This window comes from Physeter macrocephalus, chromosome 20 (assembly GCF_002837175.3).
Source record: "Physeter macrocephalus isolate SW-GA chromosome 20, ASM283717v5, whole genome shotgun sequence".
In the NCBI taxonomy this organism is placed as follows: Eukaryota; Metazoa; Chordata; class Mammalia; order Artiodactyla; family Physeteridae; genus Physeter; species Physeter macrocephalus.
Genome location: NC_041233.1, coordinates 46,398,291 through 46,419,301, shown reverse-complemented (window position 1 = coordinate 46,419,301; position 21,011 = coordinate 46,398,291). Strand labels below are relative to the sequence as shown.

The window sequence follows — 21,011 nt, the reverse complement described above, 5'->3', positions numbered from 1 at the left end:
GAATGTAAATTGATACAGCCACTATGGAGAACAGTATGGAGGTTCCTTAAAAAACTACAAATAGAACTACCATACGACCCAGCAATCCCACTACTGGGCATATACCCTGAGAAAACCATAATTCAAAAAGAGTCATGTACCAAAATGTTCATTGCAGCACTGTTTACAATAGCCAGGACACGGAAGCAATCTATGCGTCCATCAACAGATGAATGGATAATGAAGATGTGGAACATATATACAATGGAATATTACTCAGCCATAAAAAGAAACGAAATTGAGATATTTGTAGTGAGGTGGATGGACCTAGAGTGTGTCATACAGAGTGAAGTAAGTCAGAAAGAGAAAAACAAAGGATAGGGAGTGTGGGAGGGAGGGAGACGCAAGAGGGAAGAGATATGGGAACATACGTATATGTATAACTGATTCACTTTGTTATAAAGCAGAAACTAACACACCATTGTAAAGCAATTGTACTCCAATAAAGATGTTAAAAAAAAAAAAAAGAAAAGAATCTGCCTTACAATGCAGGGGACGCAGGTTCAATCCCTGGTCGGGGAACTAAGATCCCACATGCCATGGGGCAACTAAGCCCATGCGCCACAACTACTGAGCCTGCGTGCCTCAACTAGAGCCCGCATGCCACAAACTACAGAGCGCACACGCTCTGGAACCTGCGTGCCACAATGACAGAGCCCATGTGCCCTAGAGCCTGCGCGCCACAACTAGAGAATAGAAAACCTGCACGCCACAGCTAGAGAGAAGCCCGTGCGCCACAACGAAGAGTCCACGCGCCAAAACCAAAGATCCCTCGTGCCTCAACAAAGATCCCGTGTGCTGCAACTAAGACCCGTCACAGCCAAAAGTAACTAAAATAAATAAATAAATAATAAATAAATCTTAAAAAAAAAAAGATAATTTCTCTGTGTTATCTTGGAGTCCACCTTCTTATAGAAATACCAGTGACTTGATCTAGATAAACTTTGTACCAACTGTGACTTTTTCTTATTCCTGCCAGTCCTTTGTATCTCAAAGCTCCAGTTCATTCAGTACAGTAGTCATTGCTCTGGATTAGGCTGTACCGCAGATACAAAAATAAATAAAGTAGGAAATCACGGTCTAGTGAAGAGTAAATAAACAACTGCGAAGGAAAACAATCTGATAAGTGCTCTAACCCAGCAGCAAAGTTTTTATGAATCATACAGGGAAGAGGAAATTATTCAAACTGAGGGTCATAAAAAAGGGCCACAGGAGAAAGTATTATTTTAGGTTTGCTGTAAAGCTAAAAGAATTTGACAGGGACTGGCTTTTCTTACAAAGATCTAGTTTCTTTATTGATCAGGTTTACAAAAGAAAGTCTGCCTTCAAAGTGAGAGTAATTCAAGAGACTTTTTATCCACTGGGGAGAGTAGGACCTGGGCCTGGAAAACTTGGGCCAGATTCAGTTGGTTAAACGGAGGTTTCCAGAAATGAGAAAATTCCAAGACTTAACTCCTAAGCTTTACTCCTGTTGTTTCTCAGAACATGTAGAGTGGGCACTTTGGGTCACGTGGTAAAGGTCGACCTGGAGACTGAGTTCAACTCTGTGGGCAATCCATCAATCTGTCAATCAATCACATCTACACATTGGAGCCCCAATAAAAACTCTGAATACTTCTTTTTTTCTTTGGCTGCGCTGTCGGGCATGCGGGATCTTAGTTCCCCCACCAGGGATTGAACCCGTGCCCCCTGTAGTGGAAGTGCAGAGTCTTAACCCCTGGACCGCCAGGGAAGTCCCTGAATACTTCTTAAATCAATACATTGTACACCTGAAACTTTTTTAAAAATTAGGTTAAAATTTTTAAAAACCTCTGAACACTGAGGCTCTGATGCACTTCTCTGGTTGGCAGCACTCTTTGCACACTGTCACACATCGATGCCAGGAGGGTAAGCCATCCTGACTCCACAGGAGAGGACAATGGAAGCTTTGCATTGGGTACCCCTCAAACTCTGCCCAATGTGTCTCTTTCTTTAGCTGATTTTAATCCTTTCCTTGTAATGAACCATAACCATAAGCATAAGAACTTTCAGTGAGTTCTATGAGTTCTCTGTGCAAGGTATTAAATCTGAGAGTGATTCTGGGATCCTCTGAAGTTGCAGTTGGTGTCAGAAGTGAGAGCAATCTTGGGGACTGTTCCTGTTAACTTTGTAGTTGGCTGAAACTCCTTAGAGTGGGTGTGGGAAGTGAGGGCAGTCTTCTGTGGAAACTGGGCCCTCAAACTTTGCAGTAGGGCTAACTCTGGGCAGATATTTACAAAAACCCACCAGGTATTAAGCTGCAGAACATGTCTCAACAAAGTGCAAGAATTAGTAATATGAAGATCACTTTTTCTGACAACAATGCATCCATCTGAAAAATCAATAAAAACAACAAATAAAGACCCCCCCATATACTAGAAATTTTAAAATTGTACTAGTAAGTAGTTTATGGATCAACATAGAAATTATATGGAAATTAGAAAACACTTGAAAACGAGTAATATTAAAAATACTATCCAAACTTGTAGATGCAAATAAAGCTGCTCTTTGAAGAAAATTTAAACACATTAGAAAAAAGAACTGTTAAAAGTTAAAAACACCCAACTTGGTAGGTTTCAGAAAGAACACCAGAATGACCCCTAAAAATCTAGAAAGAAGGAAATAATAAAAGTAGATGAAGAAACTAATGAAATAAAAAGAAAAAACCCAACAGATTATATTATGAAGTTTTAACTAACATACTCTCAAAGTGGACATTAGCTTAAAAATATTTACTGCAGGGCTTCCCTGGTGGCGCAATGGTTAAGAATCTGCCTGCCAATGCAAGGGACACGGGTTCAAGCCCTGGTCCGGGAAGATCCCACATGCCGCGGAGAAACTAAGCCCGTGAGCCACAACTACTGAGCCTGTGCTCTAGAGCCCGCAAGCCACAACTACTGAGCCCACGTGCCACAACTACTGAAGCCTGCGCACCTAGAACCCATGCTCCGCAACAAGAGAAGCCACCGCAATTAGAAGACTGCGCACCACAACAAAGAGTAGCCCCTGCTCGCCGCAGCTAGAGAAAGCCTGTGCACAGCAACGAAGACCCAACACAGCAAAACATAAATAAATTTTTTAAAAAATTTACTGCAAAGAAACCACAGGTTGAAGAGGATACTAATAATGTAAACACAAGTAACAATAAAATTGAAGAGCTGACATTTCTCACACTTCCTAGTACAATCTTTACAGAAAGAAATTAAGTCCCCTCTAAACAGCAAGCTAGTAAACTTGAGGTATGGAAAGAACATTTTGTAAAGGAATCTTTGAAAATGTATCCATTGTCCTGCAGTTTTTGTTGCTAAAATTACATAAATGTAATAGCACTGTCTAAATACTCTCATAGTTGCACTTTTGAAAATATGGAAGGAGAATTTGCTAACCTGTTTTAAAAATCTTCTAAATGAAGAGTTTTAGTGAGTTTTGTATATATGTGTTAAAAAGGGGAAAAATGCAATGTGTATCTATTGGTTTGCAAGAACAACTCACAGACATCAGAAAAGATGGAAATTCACTAGCCAGATCTTCAGCCAAACATCTGCATAACTGGTGAATGTGATAGAAAATTATGAGTAAAAGGAGCCAATGATGAATTTTTTTTTCCCATTTGATCTAAGAATCTTCGTGAGTTATTGTTTCAGCAGAGACATACATTAAGAACCAGGTAGTGAGACATACAGATCAATGGAATAGAATTGAGAGTTAAAAAAAAAACATACATTTACAGTCAGTTGATTTTTTTTTAACATCTTTATTGGAGTATAATTGCTTTACAATGGTGTGTTAGTTTCTGCTTTATAACAAAGTGAATCAGTTATACATATACATATATCCCCATATCTCCTCCCTCTTGCGTCTTCCTCCCTCCCACCCTCCCTATCCCACCCATCTAGGTGGTCACAAAGCACCAAGCTGATCTCCCTGTGCTATGCAGCTGCTTCCCACTAGCTGGTTATTTTACATTTGGTAGTGTATATATGTCCATGCTACTCTCTCATTTCATCCCAGCTTACCCTTCCCCCTCCCTGTGTCCTCAAGTCCATTCTCTACGTCTGTGTCTTTATTCCTGTCCTGTCCCTAGGTTCAGTTGATTTTTGACAAGCTTACCATGACAATTCAATGAAGGAAAGAATAGTGTTTTCAACAAATATGCTGGCACAACTAGCTATCCACATTCAAAGAATAAAGTTGAACCCCTTCCGCACACCATATACAAAAATGAACTCAAACTGGATTGAAGACCTAAATGTAATAACTAAACATATAAAACTCTTAGAAGAAAACATAGATGTAAAGCTTTAGGACTTTGGATTAGGCACTGGTTTTTTAGATATGACACCAAAAGCATATGAAACCAAATAAACATAAGAGGTAATTGACTTCATCAAAATAAAAGCTTTTGTTCTTCAAAGGCCACTATCAAAAAAGTGAAAAGATAACCCACAAGATAAAAAAAAATTTGTAAATCATATATTCAATAAGGGTCTAGTGTCCAGAATATATAATTTATTACTCAACAATAAAAAGATAAATAACAACTTAAAAATGAAGAAAGAATTTGAATAGACATTTCTCCATAGAAGATATACAAACTACCAACGTGCACATGAAAAGATGCTCAGCATCATTAGTGATTAGGGAAATGTAAATCAAAACCACAGTGAGATACCACTCACACTCACTAAGACAGCTATAATAAAAAGACAGACAATAACAAGTGCCGGTGAGGGTATGGAGAAATTGGAACCCTCATAAGACTGCTGGTGGGATTGTAAAATGGTGCACCCACTTTGGAAAACCATCTGGCATTTCCTCAAATGGTTAAACATAGAGTTACCACATGACTCGGCAATTTTTCAAGTCCACACAAAAGCTTGTACAGGCAATTTTTTAAGTCCACACAAAAGCCTGTACATAAATGTTCATAGCAGCATTATTCATAATAGCCAAAAAGTGGAAACAACCCAAATGTGCATCAACTGATGAAGAAATAAAAGATAATGTAGTACATCTATACAATACAATATTATATGGCCATCAAACAGAATGAAGTACTGATACATGCCACAACATGGATGAATCTTGAAAACATTATGCTAAGTGAAAGAAGCCAGACACAGAAAGCCATATATTGTACGAATCCATTTATGTGAAATGTCCATAATAGGCAAATCCATAAAGACAGAAAATAGATTAGTGGTTGCCAGGGGCCAGTGGGAGAAGGAAATTGGAGTGACTGCTGATGAGTATGGGGTTTCTTTTGGAGGTGATGAAAATATTCTAAAATTAGATAGTGGTGATTGTTGCATGACTTTGTGAATGTGCTAAAAACCACTGAATTGTATAAATTTAAAGGGTGAATTTTATGGTATGTGAATTATATCTCAATTTTTAAAAGATTTTAAAAATACAAGTATTGTAATAAACTGAACTAGTCCAAAATTTTGAACTGCAGCATCACAGTCACAACTGGTTTTTTTTGTTTGTTTGTTTGTTTTATTTTTTGGCCGCACTGCACAGCATGTGTGATCCTAGTTCTCCGACCAGGGATTGAACCCGCGCCCCCTGCAGTGGAAGCTCGGAGTACTAACCACTGGACCACCAGGGAAGTCCACAAACTGGTTTTTTTTTAAAGAAAAAGGTATATTTAATCATCTTGCTCTCACTAGCAAAAACAATTTTGTGTACTGTCACTAATTAAAATGTAATTTAAAAGTACCTTTAAGATAGTTTAACCTTTATCTTATCCTTTAAATTTTAATTCTGGCCTATTTCATATTGTACATAAAACAGTAATGCAGCAGTACAGGGATATGGTTTCTAAATATGTAAATATACATATATTGGATATTAATGCACGAGGGCTTTTTTTTTTTTTTTTTTTTTTTGCGGTACGCGGGCCTCTCACTGTCGTGGCCTCTCCCGTTGCGGAGCACAGGCTCCGGACGTGCAGGCTCAGCGGCCATGGCTCACGGGCCCAGCCACTCCGCGGCACGTGGGATCTTCCCGGACCGGGGCACGAACCCGTGTCCCCTGCATCGGCAGGCGGACTCTCAACCACTGCGCCACCAGGGAAGCCCCTACACGAGGGCTTTTATGGATGTGGAGCACAGTCAACAAAGTTAGAGGCCACTGCTTTGGTGTCTTGTTAGAGGACAGTCAGGAAAGAAACCTCAGGGAAATGGATATAAGAAAATCAGCAAGAGGTACTGACATATCAAATCTTAGTTTATATTAAGAATACCAAAGGAATTTATATACATGATTAAAATAAAAGCTAATCTGAGAGTCTCTACTGGAAAATTGTCTGAAGTTATAATTTTAACTCATTTCAGTTCTTCATCATGTGGTGGCAATTTGGTACTAAGCAAATTTCCATTCTGTGTTTCTCCACAGGCGAGGGTCACACCTTAGATACTGTGAACTAAAAATACATCCTTCGAGAATAATAATCTTACAGTTCTTTCTTCAGTTGTGTCCCTGACTGCTAGCCAGGCGTTGGCTTGCTTTACCAATTCAGCTGGTACCGCAGACGTTGTCTGGTCCAGTGTCCAATTTCTTTTCTCCACTTGCCCTGGAAAAAGACAGTGGTGTCCCTGTAGTCTGTGATCTGTCTCTTCAAATGTTTGCCTGACCTCATTATCCAGAACACTCTATAAAAAAAATGTAGTCTGCTACACAGCCCTGAGTCTGTGAAGGAGCAGAATACTCTCTTGAAAGTGACAAAGCAAAATAGAATGATCTGTCTAGCCAGGCTTGGAAAATACAGTTGCCAGGTTCTTACTGGTTTGGAGAAAATGCATGAGCAATGTGCCGGCCACCACCCTGTTCCTGAAACACTGCTGTGAAATTTGATAGAAGAATCAAAAACTACGAGGAAAGCCTGCCCCTTTGCTGGCATACCTGCGCACTAGCTGTTCTTCAGGAAGTGCTTTGTACTGTATGAGTGATCACGAAGCTCAGAGCATGGCTGCACACATATCCCCACATTGCCGGTTAGTTGGCCCATAGATCTAATGTCTTTTCTTTCAGTAGGGTGACACTGTGGGAAGACTACCCAGATAAGTTGTGTTTGAATTCCTGGTCTTCCACCTACTGGCCTTGGGGAATCACTCAACTTCTCTGATCCTTGGTATTCTCATCTGTAAAATGGAGATAAGGACAACTACTGTATATGGCTGTTGTGCAGCTGAAATAAGAGAATATATCTAAAAACAGCACAGTGTCTGGCACACAGTAGATACTCAACAAATGTTAGATTTATTTTTTGCAAGTCAGGGATACAGGATCTGGGGTGATTCCCCTGTATTATCCCACAAGAACTATCACTGACATTGTTCGTGTTGCTTAACCAAAGGACAAACAGCCATATACACTTCTTGACAGGAAACCATGATTTTTTTTTAAACATTTCTTTCAAAAAATATTTATTTATTTATTTATTATTTATTTTGGCTGTGCTGGGTCTTAGTTGCGGCACACGGGATCTTCATTGCGCTATGTGGGCTCTTATTTGTGGCATGCAGACTCTTAGTTGCAGCATGCATGTGGGATCTAGTTCCCCGACCAGGGATTGAACCCAGGTCCCCTGTATTGGGAGTGCGGAGTCTTACCCACTGGGCCACCAGGGAAGTCCCAAACCATGATTTTTTTTGGATGGTATTTGAGCTTGGATTTTCCCGAAGGCAGAGCCTGAGACAAGACTAGTGTGCAAGTATTTATTTGTAAGGTGATTCCAGGGACTAGGAATGAGGGCCTGAGTAGAGTTGGACAGAGAAAGAAGAAAAGCCAATAGAAGAGTATGTTATCAAGGTCACTGCTGTGGGCAATGGAGGTGGATTCCACCGGGACCTTCTAAGAAGCGTGCAGAATGCCCCTGAAGGATGGGACGCGTGAGCATTTCTCCATTGTTTCTGTGCTGTAGTAGTTAGAGTTTGGGGGTGTTAGCCTGCCACCCTTCCAAGCTATGCATGTCCACCAGCTGACTGAGTGCACCCACGGGTGCCTGCCTGCAGCAAGGGCTGTCGGGGAGAATTGAGTCAAGGCCTATGCCCACCCCAGCCAGGACTGGCTACATAATTTGTGGGATCCAGTGCAAAATGAAAAGGCTGGGTTCTCTGTTAAAAATTATTAAGAATTTCAAGACAGCAACAGAAGAGCATTAAACCAAGCCCTTCTAAACGAGAGGCCCTGTGCAACTACACAGGTCCCATGCCCCATGAAGCCAGCCCTGACCCCCTTTGGGGCTGGAACTAGGGACAAGGCCAAGTAAATGTGAGTGGAGGCACCATAAATGTCGGAGGCAACGTGCCTAACCTGAGAGATTGAACTAAAATTGGTCTAGGCCCGTTGTGGCGACCTCTTTCCCCTTCTATAGTAACTGGTTTAAGAATGGTCATGTTCTGGCCAATAACATGTAAGGGTGTTAAAGGATAACACTGAAGGGTGTTAGTTAAAGGGAGGCAAGCAAAGCAAAAGCCTTTTTTTTCTCTTTCCTCTCTCCTTTCTGCTAGAGATGCTGTCCTGTGAGGACATGATGCTGGGAGCTGCAGCAGCCCTCTTGTAGCTATGAGGAGACACTGCTGCTACACTGAGGATGGGGTCCTTAGAGGACTCTGGTGAGTTTCTGGGCCCACCCTGGGACCACTACTTTGGGACTTCCTACTCAGTAACAATAAGTGTCCTATGAGTAAAGTCACCAGCAGCCAGAAGCATTCCTAACTTAATACGACTCCTACGTATCTTCTCTCTTTGGCCATACATTTCCCACATTTTTTGAAGCAGAGCAAAGGCTGCTATCTGTAGACTACGCTTTGATCAGGCCAGGGCAGATGAAGAATTAAATTAAAGAAGTAAATGGTTGCCTGTCGTTGAATGGGTAGAGGAAAGCCACCTCTAATTTATCTTCCCTCTCTGCATAATCTGCGTCCTTTGCCTCTGGCTACTTTCTAAATTTTACCTACTGGGAAGAGTGATAAGAAAGGACATGACAGTTGACTCCTCCATGCCCACACCAGTAGGGATTTAACCACTACCAGATCTGCTTTTCTAGGATTAAGCTGTTTAAACTTTGTAGAGGATACAGTTGTATTTGCCTGCCCTGAATTCCCTTCATCTGGTAGTGAACTCCATTTTATCTTGGAGAACTGTCCAGCCTCTTTGCTTGCACTCTTGGTAAGACTTTAGAATCAAGGTATCTGGCCCTCCTTTGACCAAGGCCTGGGCAGCTAATCCAGAGGCCAACTGGACTTTCTCTCCAGGAAATCTGAAACCCAAGGCAGTGTCCTGAATGGATTAATTCTTGCTATCTAAATTCTAGGTGATCCAGGGTTCCTGTCCTTGCTGAAGCTCATCCTTAGATTCTGTGAGCTATCCTATATATCTTCTTCTTTCTTTTCTTTTTTTCTTTTTTTTTTTGTCCTGCTACCTACAATTTCTATTGCACACCACCAAAGAATCAAAGAACCCAAACTTCAAACCTAAAATTTAAAGGAAATGGAAACTCCAAATACAAACATCATTATTCAGCAGCTTATAAGTGAACTCCCTTACTTTCACATATTCTCTCACATTAATTGAAAATCTATGTAGCAGCCTAATTGCGAAACTAGCTCCAATTATCCACCCTTCCACGTATCCATGTACTTTGCAATGTAACTTGGTCACTCCCACCAAAAGGTGGAGAATATTTCCCCAACTTCTTTAACACAGGTTGACTTTGTGATTTGCTCTGGCAAAAATTTTGACAGCAGAATTTGGTTAAAGCAATGATGTATCTGTTCAAAGCCTAGGCCCCAAATGGCTTTGCCTGCTTCTGGTCTATCTCCTGGGGCCCTGTAACTGCCATGTGAACAAGCCCAGGCTAACCTGCTGAAGGATGGGAGGCCACATGGAGCAGAGCTGATTCATTCCAGCCAGGTCCATCTTAGACCAGCATCCTACTGACCCTCAAACCTATGAATGAGCCCATCCAAAAATCTGAAAAGCTGTCTACAAGTGCACCACAACTGTCTACAAATACATGAGTGAGTCCATCCACAACCAAAGAACCATTCAGATGATTAATAAACTCCTGAACAACAGTAAATGGTCACTGTTTTAACCCACTGATTTTTGAGGTAGTTTGTTATACAGCAATAGCTAATTGATATCACCTATAAAGCATAAGGCACTGGACTGGTATTTAACCAATTATTATGTGCTTGATAAGTATCTAGCACTATGCTCATACATGAGTGCTTACTGAGATTCTCATGGTAATCCCATAGCTTATTTATTTGTTTGCTTGTGTTAAAAATAATGTGGCCCCTCTCTACCTACACATTTTAGAGAGGCAAATATTTTAGAGAGTCATATGGTCTATACCATCTAAATGGTAATTAGGAAATTTATCTGATACCAGAATGTTTGTTTTTAATCTGGCATTAGCACAATCCAGCACATTGCCAAATCAGAAGGACACTCTGTTTTTGTTTTTTTGCTGTACGCGGGCCTCTCACTGCTGTGACCTCTCCCGTTGCGGAGCACAGGCTCCGGACGCGCAGGCTCAGCGGCCATGGCTCATGGGCCCAGCCACTCCGCGGCACGTGGGACCTTCCCGGACGGTGGCACGAACCCGTGTCCGCTGCATCGGCAGGCGGACTCTCAACCACTGCGCCACCAGGGAAGCCCGGACACTCCGTTTTAACAAGGTATTGTGAGAGGTAATTGTGGACCCTGGGCACGGATTATTCCTATCACCTTTCTCCCTTCTTCTTCTAGCACATGTTTGAAAACTTGAATATTTAAATCTGCCAAGGGCAAGACTTGTGGTTCTAGTGAAGACTGGAGTAACCTTAACGTTTGTGAGCCAGACCACAAAACACCACTAGTCCAACAGATTCAGAAGGCTTGAGTCAGTTCTGTGATCACTTTTGGAAAATTCTAAAACTGTCTATCCATTTAAAGCCAATGGATAACAAGGGGATTTGGTAGGAACAACTAGGTTTCAATGAAGCAATTCATTTCACAGACTAAAGGGACAGATTTCAGTAATGGGTATGTTTGATTTTCTCAGGTTTTGAAATAAATTTTTGAAAAGCTGTGTTCTAACCTGGTGCCTAAGACCAGCAGTTTATATAGCACAGTGGTTCATTTAAATAGATGAAATTATAAATATATTTAACATATATCCATCATTTTTACTGTACAAGGTATTTATAACAAAATGTGATTTTGAAATATCATTAGTAAATTCAGGTTGTGGTTCCAACAGGATTTAGAAAATGTTTTTGCTGATTCATTTGGCACAAAAAGTTTCCCCAAAACACAATGAAAATCCACTTGTAAAACAGGTTTTCCAGTGAACAAACATATTTTGATAGTGGTCTGGTTATAACTCAAAGCAAGCTTCCAAGCTTCTTGATAAATTTGTTTTCTCTTCCATGACATCATGAAAGAACAATTCTTGCAAAAGACTCAGAAAACGAAACGAAACAAAACAAAAATTACTTAAGTCTGTCATTTAACACTGACAATTGCCAATTTATTGTTAGCAAAATGCATTACTTTTTTAAAGTGACGCAGGAGGTAAGTTACTTGAACAATATATAAGCTAAAAAACACCTAGCAAACTAAATAGTTCAGAGGTTTCCCATCCTGCTCCATGATATTTCTAAGTTGTCAGACAAATTTATATTTATCAATGATTATTTCTAATGTATTATCTTTGAAAGAAGGAACAAGTCAAACTGTAAGAAAAATGAACTTTGGAGAGTAAAATACTGTTTGGGGCAAAAGGAGAAAGGGGAAATATAATTAGCAATGATGAAATTATCTAAGTGACAGTTCGTTTTATTGGGCTGTAATAGAGTGGTTCCACATTAGCAGGTCTAAATGTTCATTCCGCCTAATCAAAACCAGTTGTTTCATGTTTTCTTTTTGTTCCATATTGAGAAACAATTAAGCAAAACTCAAGGCTTCTTAGTGTAGCCTTAAGAAACTCAAATTACTTAGCCCTCCCAGCAAAGTTCAGGTTTCAAATAGAATTATTAAGGCGGAGAAGCTAAATCTCTTCCAAATCCAAATTGCAGTTTTACCTGATTATTGATCTCAGATTTCAAATGATAAAGACACAATTTACTCTCACTTCTTGTAACTGGTTTTGTGTCACTCTTTAAGCTTCAGATTGCAAACTTGTGGATGCCAAGAGTACTGGTCATTGTGATTCTGTATGTTTGTTGTCTTAGTCTGCCTTGTCATAATATTTCATCTGCAAACTTTTGATCCTGATTTATGTGTCCTTTGTGCTTTTTATCAAGATTGGAAAGGAAAGAGAAACAGGAAAATAACTTCCTAGCTCTTCTCTGGAGGAATATAATTTCTTATAACTATTTCTAAGTGGGTCAAATTCATTTTAGTAACCTATTTCATTCCCAAGTGCTATCCTTTGAGAAGATGGAAACTAGAAAGAGAGGAGAGGAGAATATTCTTGGTTCTCCAACCCTTAGAAGCTTCTAGTTCTTAGGACATTTATTTCAATTTACTCTATTCATAGACATACTTTTATTGTTCAGTATCAATGAATACTGGGAGTGGGGAGGGGGAGCTCCCCAGTGAGGATATTCTCAAACTCCTCAAAGAAACAAATTTAGATGGGAATAAAATCCATAAAACAAGAGAAAGTTTGAAACTAGAACATGCTAGAACTAGAATCAACTAGAAATGTTAAAATGAAAATATAGTTATTGAAATAAAAAATTTAAAAATGAGCTTCATAGCAGCTTCTTTACTGCTGAAGAATGAATGGGTAAACTGTAAGGTCAAACAAAGTTTATCTCCCAGAATAAAGAGAATGACAATGTTAAAGAAGAGTTCAAAGAGAAGAGGACACATGCAAACCCTCCAATACCTATTTAATAGAGTGTCAGAAGCAGAGAATAGAAGAAAATAGTGAAGAGATAATACTGAAGAGATACTAGGAAGAACATCCCAAAACTGTAGGGAAAAAATGAGTGCTTAAATAGAAAATTCCCATCAAGTGTATAAGAGAATAAATTAAGAACACACTCTAAGGTATATCATGTAAAATTCCAGAGCATCCAAGATAAAGTGAACATCTAAAAGCTATCAGAGGGAAAAGACATAATAATACAAGGAAGGAATGAGAATGAGATTATCAGCAACACTGGAGGTCAGCAGTCAATGTGCTAAAGGAAAATAATTTTGGACCCAGAATTCTATATCTAGCCAAATTATTATCCAAGTAGAAAGACAAAATAAAGACATTTTCAGACATATGAATATTTGGAAAGTTTACTATCCAAAGATTCTCTTTGAATAAAATATACTAGGGTGTACTCCCCCAAGAAGAAAAGTAAATCTAAAGGAAGGGTGCAAAAAGTCACAGTGAGCAAATAAATCATCAGAAATATAGTATTAAATCAAAATGAATACGTTTTTAAAATTATGTGTTTAAAAACAAGCTGAAACCAAAATTTCAGAGAGTAGTAACACGGGAGTTGGGAGGAATAGTGTAGAGAGAAGTAAATTGTGTCTTTTTGTGCTTGGAGAATAGAGATACTGATTAAATTATGTGTTTAAATATTTTAAAGTAACCACTTACATGCACACACATACATAAAACAGTAGAAGAAGGAAATGTGGAAAAAAGAAATGCAGTCAATACAATAAAAGACAGGACTAGAGAAGAAGAAAGGGAAAAAAAGAGTCAGGAGAAAAAAAGACTTAGCCTTAGTGACATTTTCTGAGCTCCTGGATTCAGCCTTATCTGATGCTAGATGCACTCCTGGACTTCTTACCTACTTGAGTCACTCAATCACCCTTTTGGCTAAAATTAGGTTAGATGGGTTTTTACCACATGCATCTCAAAGTATCTTAATCAATTCAGCCTTCATATTCATCACCCATATTTTTGCTTCACTTGCCTTCCCTTTTATGCTGAATTAAATGCTCACACATTTCCATAACGTGTTAAAATTTATTTTTGAAAGCTTCCAGGATATAAATAATGAAAAAAAAATGGACTCATTGCTAGATTCCTCATTCCTCTGACTTTTCAACATTTCTACTTTGCCATTCCCCAGCCCTGCATAGAGATGCCATCTATTTTTCCACCTCAGAGTCTGGGCCACACGATCTTTGTTGGAAGAAGAATTTTTAAAAAATCAACTTCTTCAAGCAAAAATGAAACACAGGATATGCCGTTTATAGAGTGTTTTCATACCCAATTTGATCTGAGACGATAGCTTGGGGACAATTAAATAGCCATAAAATAAATCAGCCTCAGAGAGCCTATTTCCCAGGTCTAACATCCATCAGAGTTCCAAGCAGAGTTCCTAATCAGTTTTATTTACATAGGAAAGCACTTCCAGTTATATTTTTTTCCTGCTGCACTCACTGGCCAGGATTTTCTCCTGACATCTGCAGAATAAAAAGTACTCCTTACCTGGATCACTCTTTCTCTGTTTATAGAGAACCTAGAAACTTTTAAACATTCCACCGTCAGCATTTATCTCACTGTGGTGTGACTGTTGGTTCCCCTCTCCTAGCAGATGTTTGGTCAGAGGCTGTGCCTCAGCTGTTTTGGTCCCAGGGCTTAGTGCGGGGCCTGGCCCCCAGGGGTTGCCTGGCCCCCCGGGGTGCTCAGTAAGCATTTGCCAAGTGGATGGACGGGGCCCCATACTTCCCCTGACTATGCTCTGTACACTCCAGCTTCCTCATTTAGCTTCTATCACCTCTCTCAATGCCTCCAATATCCCCCTCACTCCCCCGGACCTATTTTTCTCTATTTGACCAATTCAATCTCACTTTTTTTCAGGAAGACTTCCTTAACTTGGTGACCACCCTCTTTGGTGTCTGTCACCACCTGCCTCTTGTTTATTATATTCTTTATTGAGGGCATTCATTAGGAAACATGGCATCTTTGTGAAGAAGGTGCCCTCTCTGGACAGATATACCCTGAGGTACATCAGAGCACGTGGCTTTGGGGGCAGAGAACAGACCAAGCTCAACCCTTTTTCCCTGTTAGCTTTGTGCCCTTGTGCAGTGAACCGTATACAGAGCCAGATGAGGTGGCCCTGACACAGAGCCTCCTTCCTGAACCAGACCACACCAGGGGCAGGGACTTTGTTTGAACCCCACCTTCTAAATCTTTTTAAGCCCCTTTTTATATTCCCAGCCTTTCATCTACTACATTCTTCATTCTATGTGATAAACGTTGTAACTGCTGATGGTTATTATATGTATTTGTTGATTCCTTCTAGTTATTAGATTTCTTATAGGCTGGTTAAATGAAATACTGTCATTTTCTGAAAAAGAGAGACAAAATTATTGTGAAGCAATTATACCTAGTTGCTTTTTATAACAGCTTAATTAAGATATAATTCTTATAACATAAAATTCATCCTTTTAAAGTGTACAATTCAGTGGTTTTTAGTATATTCAGAGTTATGGAACCCATTATTGCCACAATACTTTAGAATATTTTCCACCCCAAAAGAAACCCTATATTCATAAACATTCACTCTCCTCTCTCCCCTCCTTCTAGCCTCTAGCTACCACTAATCTTCTTTCTGTATCTTTCTCTATGAATATGTCTATTCTGGACATTTCATATAAGTGCATTCATATAATATGTGATCTTTTGTGAATGGATCCTTTTACTTAGCATAATGATTTTAAGGTTAATAAACACTGTAGCATGGTTAAGTACTGCATTTCTTTCAAAGTTGAATAGGACTCCATTGTATGAATTTATCACATTGTATTTGTCAGTTCACCAGTTGATAGATATTTGGGTTGTTTCCACTTTGGGGCTATTATAAATAATGCTGCTATGAACGTTCATGTATAAGTTTTGTGTGGACATCCATTTCCAATTTTCTTGGTTATATACCTAGGAGTGGAATCGCTGGGTCATATGATAACTCTATGTTTAACTTTTTGAGGAAATTCCAAGCTGTTTTCCAAAGTGGCTGCACCATTTTACAATCCCACCATCAATGTGGGTTCCAATTTCTGCGCATTCTCATGTAAACATGCTATTGTCTTTCTTTTTTTATTATAGCCCCTTAGTGTTTGTGAAGAGGTATTTCACTGTGGTTTTGATTTGTATTCCCTAGTGACAAGTGCTGTTGAGCATCTTTTTGTGAACAATCAGACTGAAGGTAGTGTAGCGATGCAGCGAGTTCTCGGAAACAAATGGAGCCAGGGTCACAAGTGCAGCCAAGACTCCCTCTCTCTTTCCCCATCACCTGCTCTGCTTTTCTTTTCTTTTTTTAAAGGAAAGCACATTTATTTGTTTTAAATTTATTTATTTATTTATTTATGGCTGCGTCGGGTCTTCGTTGTGGCATGCACGGCATGCGGGATCTTGTGTTGTGGCGTGCGGGCTTCTCTCTAGTTGTGGTGTGCAGGCTCCAGAGCGCATGGGCTCTGCTGTTTGTGGCATGCAGGCTCTCTAGTTGAGCCTCGCAGGCTTAGTTGCCCCGGGCATGTGGGATCTTAGTTCCCCGACCAGGGATGGAGACCGTGTCCCCTGCATTGGAAGGCGGAGTCTTTACCACTGTCCACGAGGGAATTCCCCCTGCTCTGCTTTTCTCTGCAGGTGAGCTAGGCTTTCTTCTCTCTCATTGCAGACCAGCTTCTTCCACACGTCTTCTGCCAGCTCCTGCCACCAGAGAGGGCCTGACTCCTTTTCTCAGGGAACTCTGATTCATCTGCCTTGGGTCAGACGCTCAGGACTAGACCAATTAATAGTGAACAGGAAATCAGCACAAGACAAAAACATGGCAGCTCCCAATGGAATCACATGACTGAAAAAGGAAGAGTGGTTCTCAAGAATAGGGAAATGTTATTGCCAGTGGAAAAAGGAGATACTGATAATATGAAATAGTATGAGTCCATGTCAGTACTAACTTTGAAGAGCAAAAGGTACTAGATTTTTGGTCTCTAAGAGTTTTATAATGGCCTTTGGTCAAAAGCCTTAAAGGTTTTTACTCACCTGAACTATTGCCAAATACAAAGGAATATATACTTATAATCTTAATGCATATTAGTGATATTCTTGATGTTGTTTGTCTATTTAAACAACAATATCCTGGGGCCAAGGTAACATTATAACAAAGTTTTTGAAGGAAATGCTGTTATAATAAACTACAGCATCACCAAAAAGGATTCTGATGAAAGGCTGAACTCAGAGGTGACAGTCTGGCAGCCTACATACCTGATTTCACCTTATAACATTTATTGTTTGACTCACATGGTGTTTTTTTAAAGTTTGAATTCATTTAGCACACTAAAAAATCTGGAAATTTCACATAGTAATCTGGATTTCTAGCTTCTCTTGAAAAATCAAAGGCACCGCCATTCCATTCCCATTCTTCTGCAGGCATGTGGTTTGTAATCCCTGATTTGAATTATTTTGATCTCTAGTCATTAACTGTCTCTGAGGAATTATATACCAAGTAACTAAGTCATAGTTTCCATTCATGTGGGCTTGCTGACTTGTAAAGTGACAGGATATAAATGGGGGATTCGCTTCACAGTTGAATGAAACAAAAATCTCTTCCATAGGTATTTAAAGTTTGTGATCATTTTACTTTCAGGCTCTTGTATAACAGGAAGGGAGATTATAGAGACAACATAAATTCTCTTTGCAAAACCAGGAGTCTTTGTATTAATTCTTGGTCTTCTCTCAAAACAGGCAACTCCTAATTAGTTTTAACTACTTACCACTGGAGGATTATATTTATCTAATACTATTCTGTAGTTTCTTTAACAATTGTCATAAAACATGTCTTTAGTAAATAATATAAACATATATAGTTATAATAATGTAAATATAGTTAATAACACTGTATTACATATTAGAAAGTTGCTATGAGAGTAGATCTTTAAAGTTCTCATCAGAAGAAAAAAAATTTTTTGTAACTGTGTAAGGTGATAGATGCTAAACTAGACTGTGGTGATCATTTTGCAATATATACAAATATGGAATCATATGTTGTAACCTGAAACAAATATAATGTTATATGTCAATTATACCTCATAAAAATGTTTAAAAAATGTTTTTAGCTTGAAGTGCTCTAAACAATTCTGGTTCTAATTAATCTAAGGCCATCTGGTTGTCGTCCTACTCTAATTGATTGCAAGAAGTTTATAATCGTGCCTTTTACCTAAATCAACCCAATGAAAGATGGCACTCCGTGTTATTTCAATTCGGTTCCTTAAGACTCGAGAGGCCAAAGTATTGCTGTGTTAACCAACGACTGCCTGAGGTAGACTCTGGGCTATGGTACCCCTTCAGGAATGAGGGATTTATTCCCTCAGATGCTGGGAGTGCTGTTGGAAGATGTCTTCAGCTGTCAACCCTATTTAAACTGCCTCACCCAAGGTCATGTCTTCTCCGAGGACATACCACATCTGAAGAATGATCATCTGAGGATATAAAATCCTGCCCCTCTTGCCCCAGTGTGGGATATCTTAAGGGGCATTCCATCCCCAGAGCTCCTGAGGTCTTCGTTGGGAAGGCATCTTAGTTCAACTTCTGCTTAATCCTGCTTCCCTGTGTCCCTTCCATAGGTGTTGATCTCAAGCTCTCTTTAGTAACCCCCTACACCCTAATCTCCACCTTGGAGTCAGCTTTGCGGGAGCCCATCTTATGAAACTACTATGAAGAGGGTGGCTGCGAATAAGGGTGGTGTTTCAGAGAGGAGGGGAAGAAACCAGGAGATCTGAAGCACAGGATTCCTATTTGGGAGACAAGGCAAATTAGAAAGTGGGGAAAGTTTCTGAAAGCCCAGCAGGAAAGTCTCCATTGATTCTCAACCAAAGCTTCCAGAGAGCAGAAGCCAAGCAATACTGATTATCCTTCTCCTGTTTCCTGTTATCAATAAAATACTCACAAACCCAAAGAGAGGAGATGAAAAAATTACAGTGGCATTACAAACTAGAAATGCTGCCCAGCCATCGGTCAGATGTCAAGAAGAACGTTTATGTAGCAAAGCCTGGAATGAGAAGCCCGGGGACATAACCGAGGGGCTCTAAGTAGGGAAACGTGGGGTGGTGAATATGGGCAGAACTATAGACTGCTAGAGAAGATTGCCCCCCGAGGGTGGGGGGATCAGTTTTGAAGAGTGGAAGCCCTATCTTGTAAGGGCCAGGGGATTTATCCCTTAGAGTGAACAGATTCAGAATAAAATGGAATCAGCAAGCTAACAGAAAGATGGGCTAGGTGGTTTGCCCATCCAGTCCTCCAGTCTAAGATGCAGACAGAGGATTCTAACACTGACCATTGCCCCATGTTTACAGGCATTCACCAGAGCTGAATACAGTTCTCCTTTTTCAAGGATAATCAATATTTAAAATGTGGTAGGGGGAGCCTATGAAACATTACATAACATAAATGACAGAGAATTTGGCATTTGAGGTTTTCTGAATAACGTGTGTTTGGAAAATATTCCTACAGGAAACCTAACTAATTTTAGAAAACATCAGGTTTGTACCCTGAATAAGATTTAGGAAAATATGGATGCTTGAAATAAAAGATGAACTATGGGTAAGAAAACAAACAGATTAAAAACGGAGCTAGCTGAGATGGAATCAGAAATCAAAAGTTGTATAAGAGGACGGGACTACTGTTAAAAAAAAAGTTATAAATACAATCACAGAATTAGTCACACATTGACAGGAAAGAAAACTGAAGCAGTGATTTGGAGAACGATTTGGAGAAAGAAGCATAAGAAAAAACAGAGATAACCAATTTTTTTAATGAATGGTTTGATTTTCATTTGTTTATTTGTTCATTGTTTTCATCTGTTTTCTACCTAAGAGATCTACTGGCTGGAAATTCAGTATTCATTCTCAGTGTGTTCTCTCAACTCCTTGATTTTATAACTATTAATCAAGCTTCACTCTATGGCATTTGTTTTCCTTACCATGCGCAAATGTGAATGTTGCACTGTTAACTTCAGAATGACCCATTAGCAGTGCTATCCCCCTGAATATCTGTTATCTGAACTCTGTGGCTCTTGGGATACTGGGGACAGTGTTTCTGAGAGGAAGGCATGTATGTGGGAGGAAGTGGAATAGAGAAGGTTACTCAAGTTTAAAAAAAAACAGAAAAGGAACAAGAAAAAACTGAGGACTTCCCTGCTGGTCCAGTGGTTAAGACTCCGTGCTTCCAATGCAGGGGGCACGGGTTTGATCTCTGGTCCGGGAAGTTCCATATGCCGCGTGGTGCGGTCAAAAAAAGAAAAAAAAAGAAAAAAGAAAAAACTAAGAGTGAAAATGTGATAAATATGTACGGCAGAGACTAGAGATTCAAGATAATAATTATTCCTAAAATACAAGCCAGGATAAACATAAGCAACAAATTAACAATAGGAAACTTTGCTGATATGAAGATGTATCACAGTTCGTGGAATTCAAGAGCCCATCATATACCTGAACATGAAAAGTAAGAAAAAAATGAACACCTAGACATATTCTGTTAAAATTTTCTTTTAGTTTCAAAAAATTTTGAAGTGCCCTACATACAGGAGAAACAACTGGCCTACAGAGTTAAAACTATAGGCATAAAATGAGACATATTCTTTACCTCTCATGTACAGATGAAGTCATAGACAGGAAGGTGGGCTGTAGAAAGAACAAGGGTGTCAAAGTTTGAGCTATTACAATTATTCCTTGTCAAAGCAAGTCCTGGATCTAGGACTCAAGTTATACCCAGTATCTCTAATAGCTTCTTAGACTCCTTTGACCTGCTTGCCTTTTCCCTCTGGACTCTGCCAAGAATGAATGACCCTTCACCAATGCTGTTACCAGCTAGTGCACATTATATCTTCACAATCAGGTTCAGTAAAGACCAGGCCACCATCAGATTGACTGCTCTGAACTCCTCTGTCATCATACTTTTTTTTTTTTTTTTTTTTGCTGTACGTGGGCCTCTCACT

The 21,011-nt window shown here is 39.6% G+C and overlaps 1 protein-coding gene across 3 annotated transcripts in view; it reads right to left on the bottom strand.

Moving 5' to 3' along the window:
* MINPP1 (multiple inositol-polyphosphate phosphatase 1) overlaps nt 1-21,011 on the bottom strand; it is a 114,434-nt gene that overhangs the window by 29,065 nt on the left and 64,358 nt on the right. Inside the window, exon 5 of one of the 3 annotated variants that reach the window (XM_028481032.2) lies at nt 16,103-16,802. The exons of the other annotated variants lie outside the window; for them this stretch is intronic. Within the exon in view, the coding sequence (XP_028336833.1) occupies nt 16,775-16,802 (28 nt within the window). The 3' untranslated portion in view covers nt 16,103-16,774. Of the gene's footprint in view, nt 1-16,102; nt 16,803-21,011 lie in introns of those variants that run through there. 3 annotated transcript variants of the gene reach the window in all.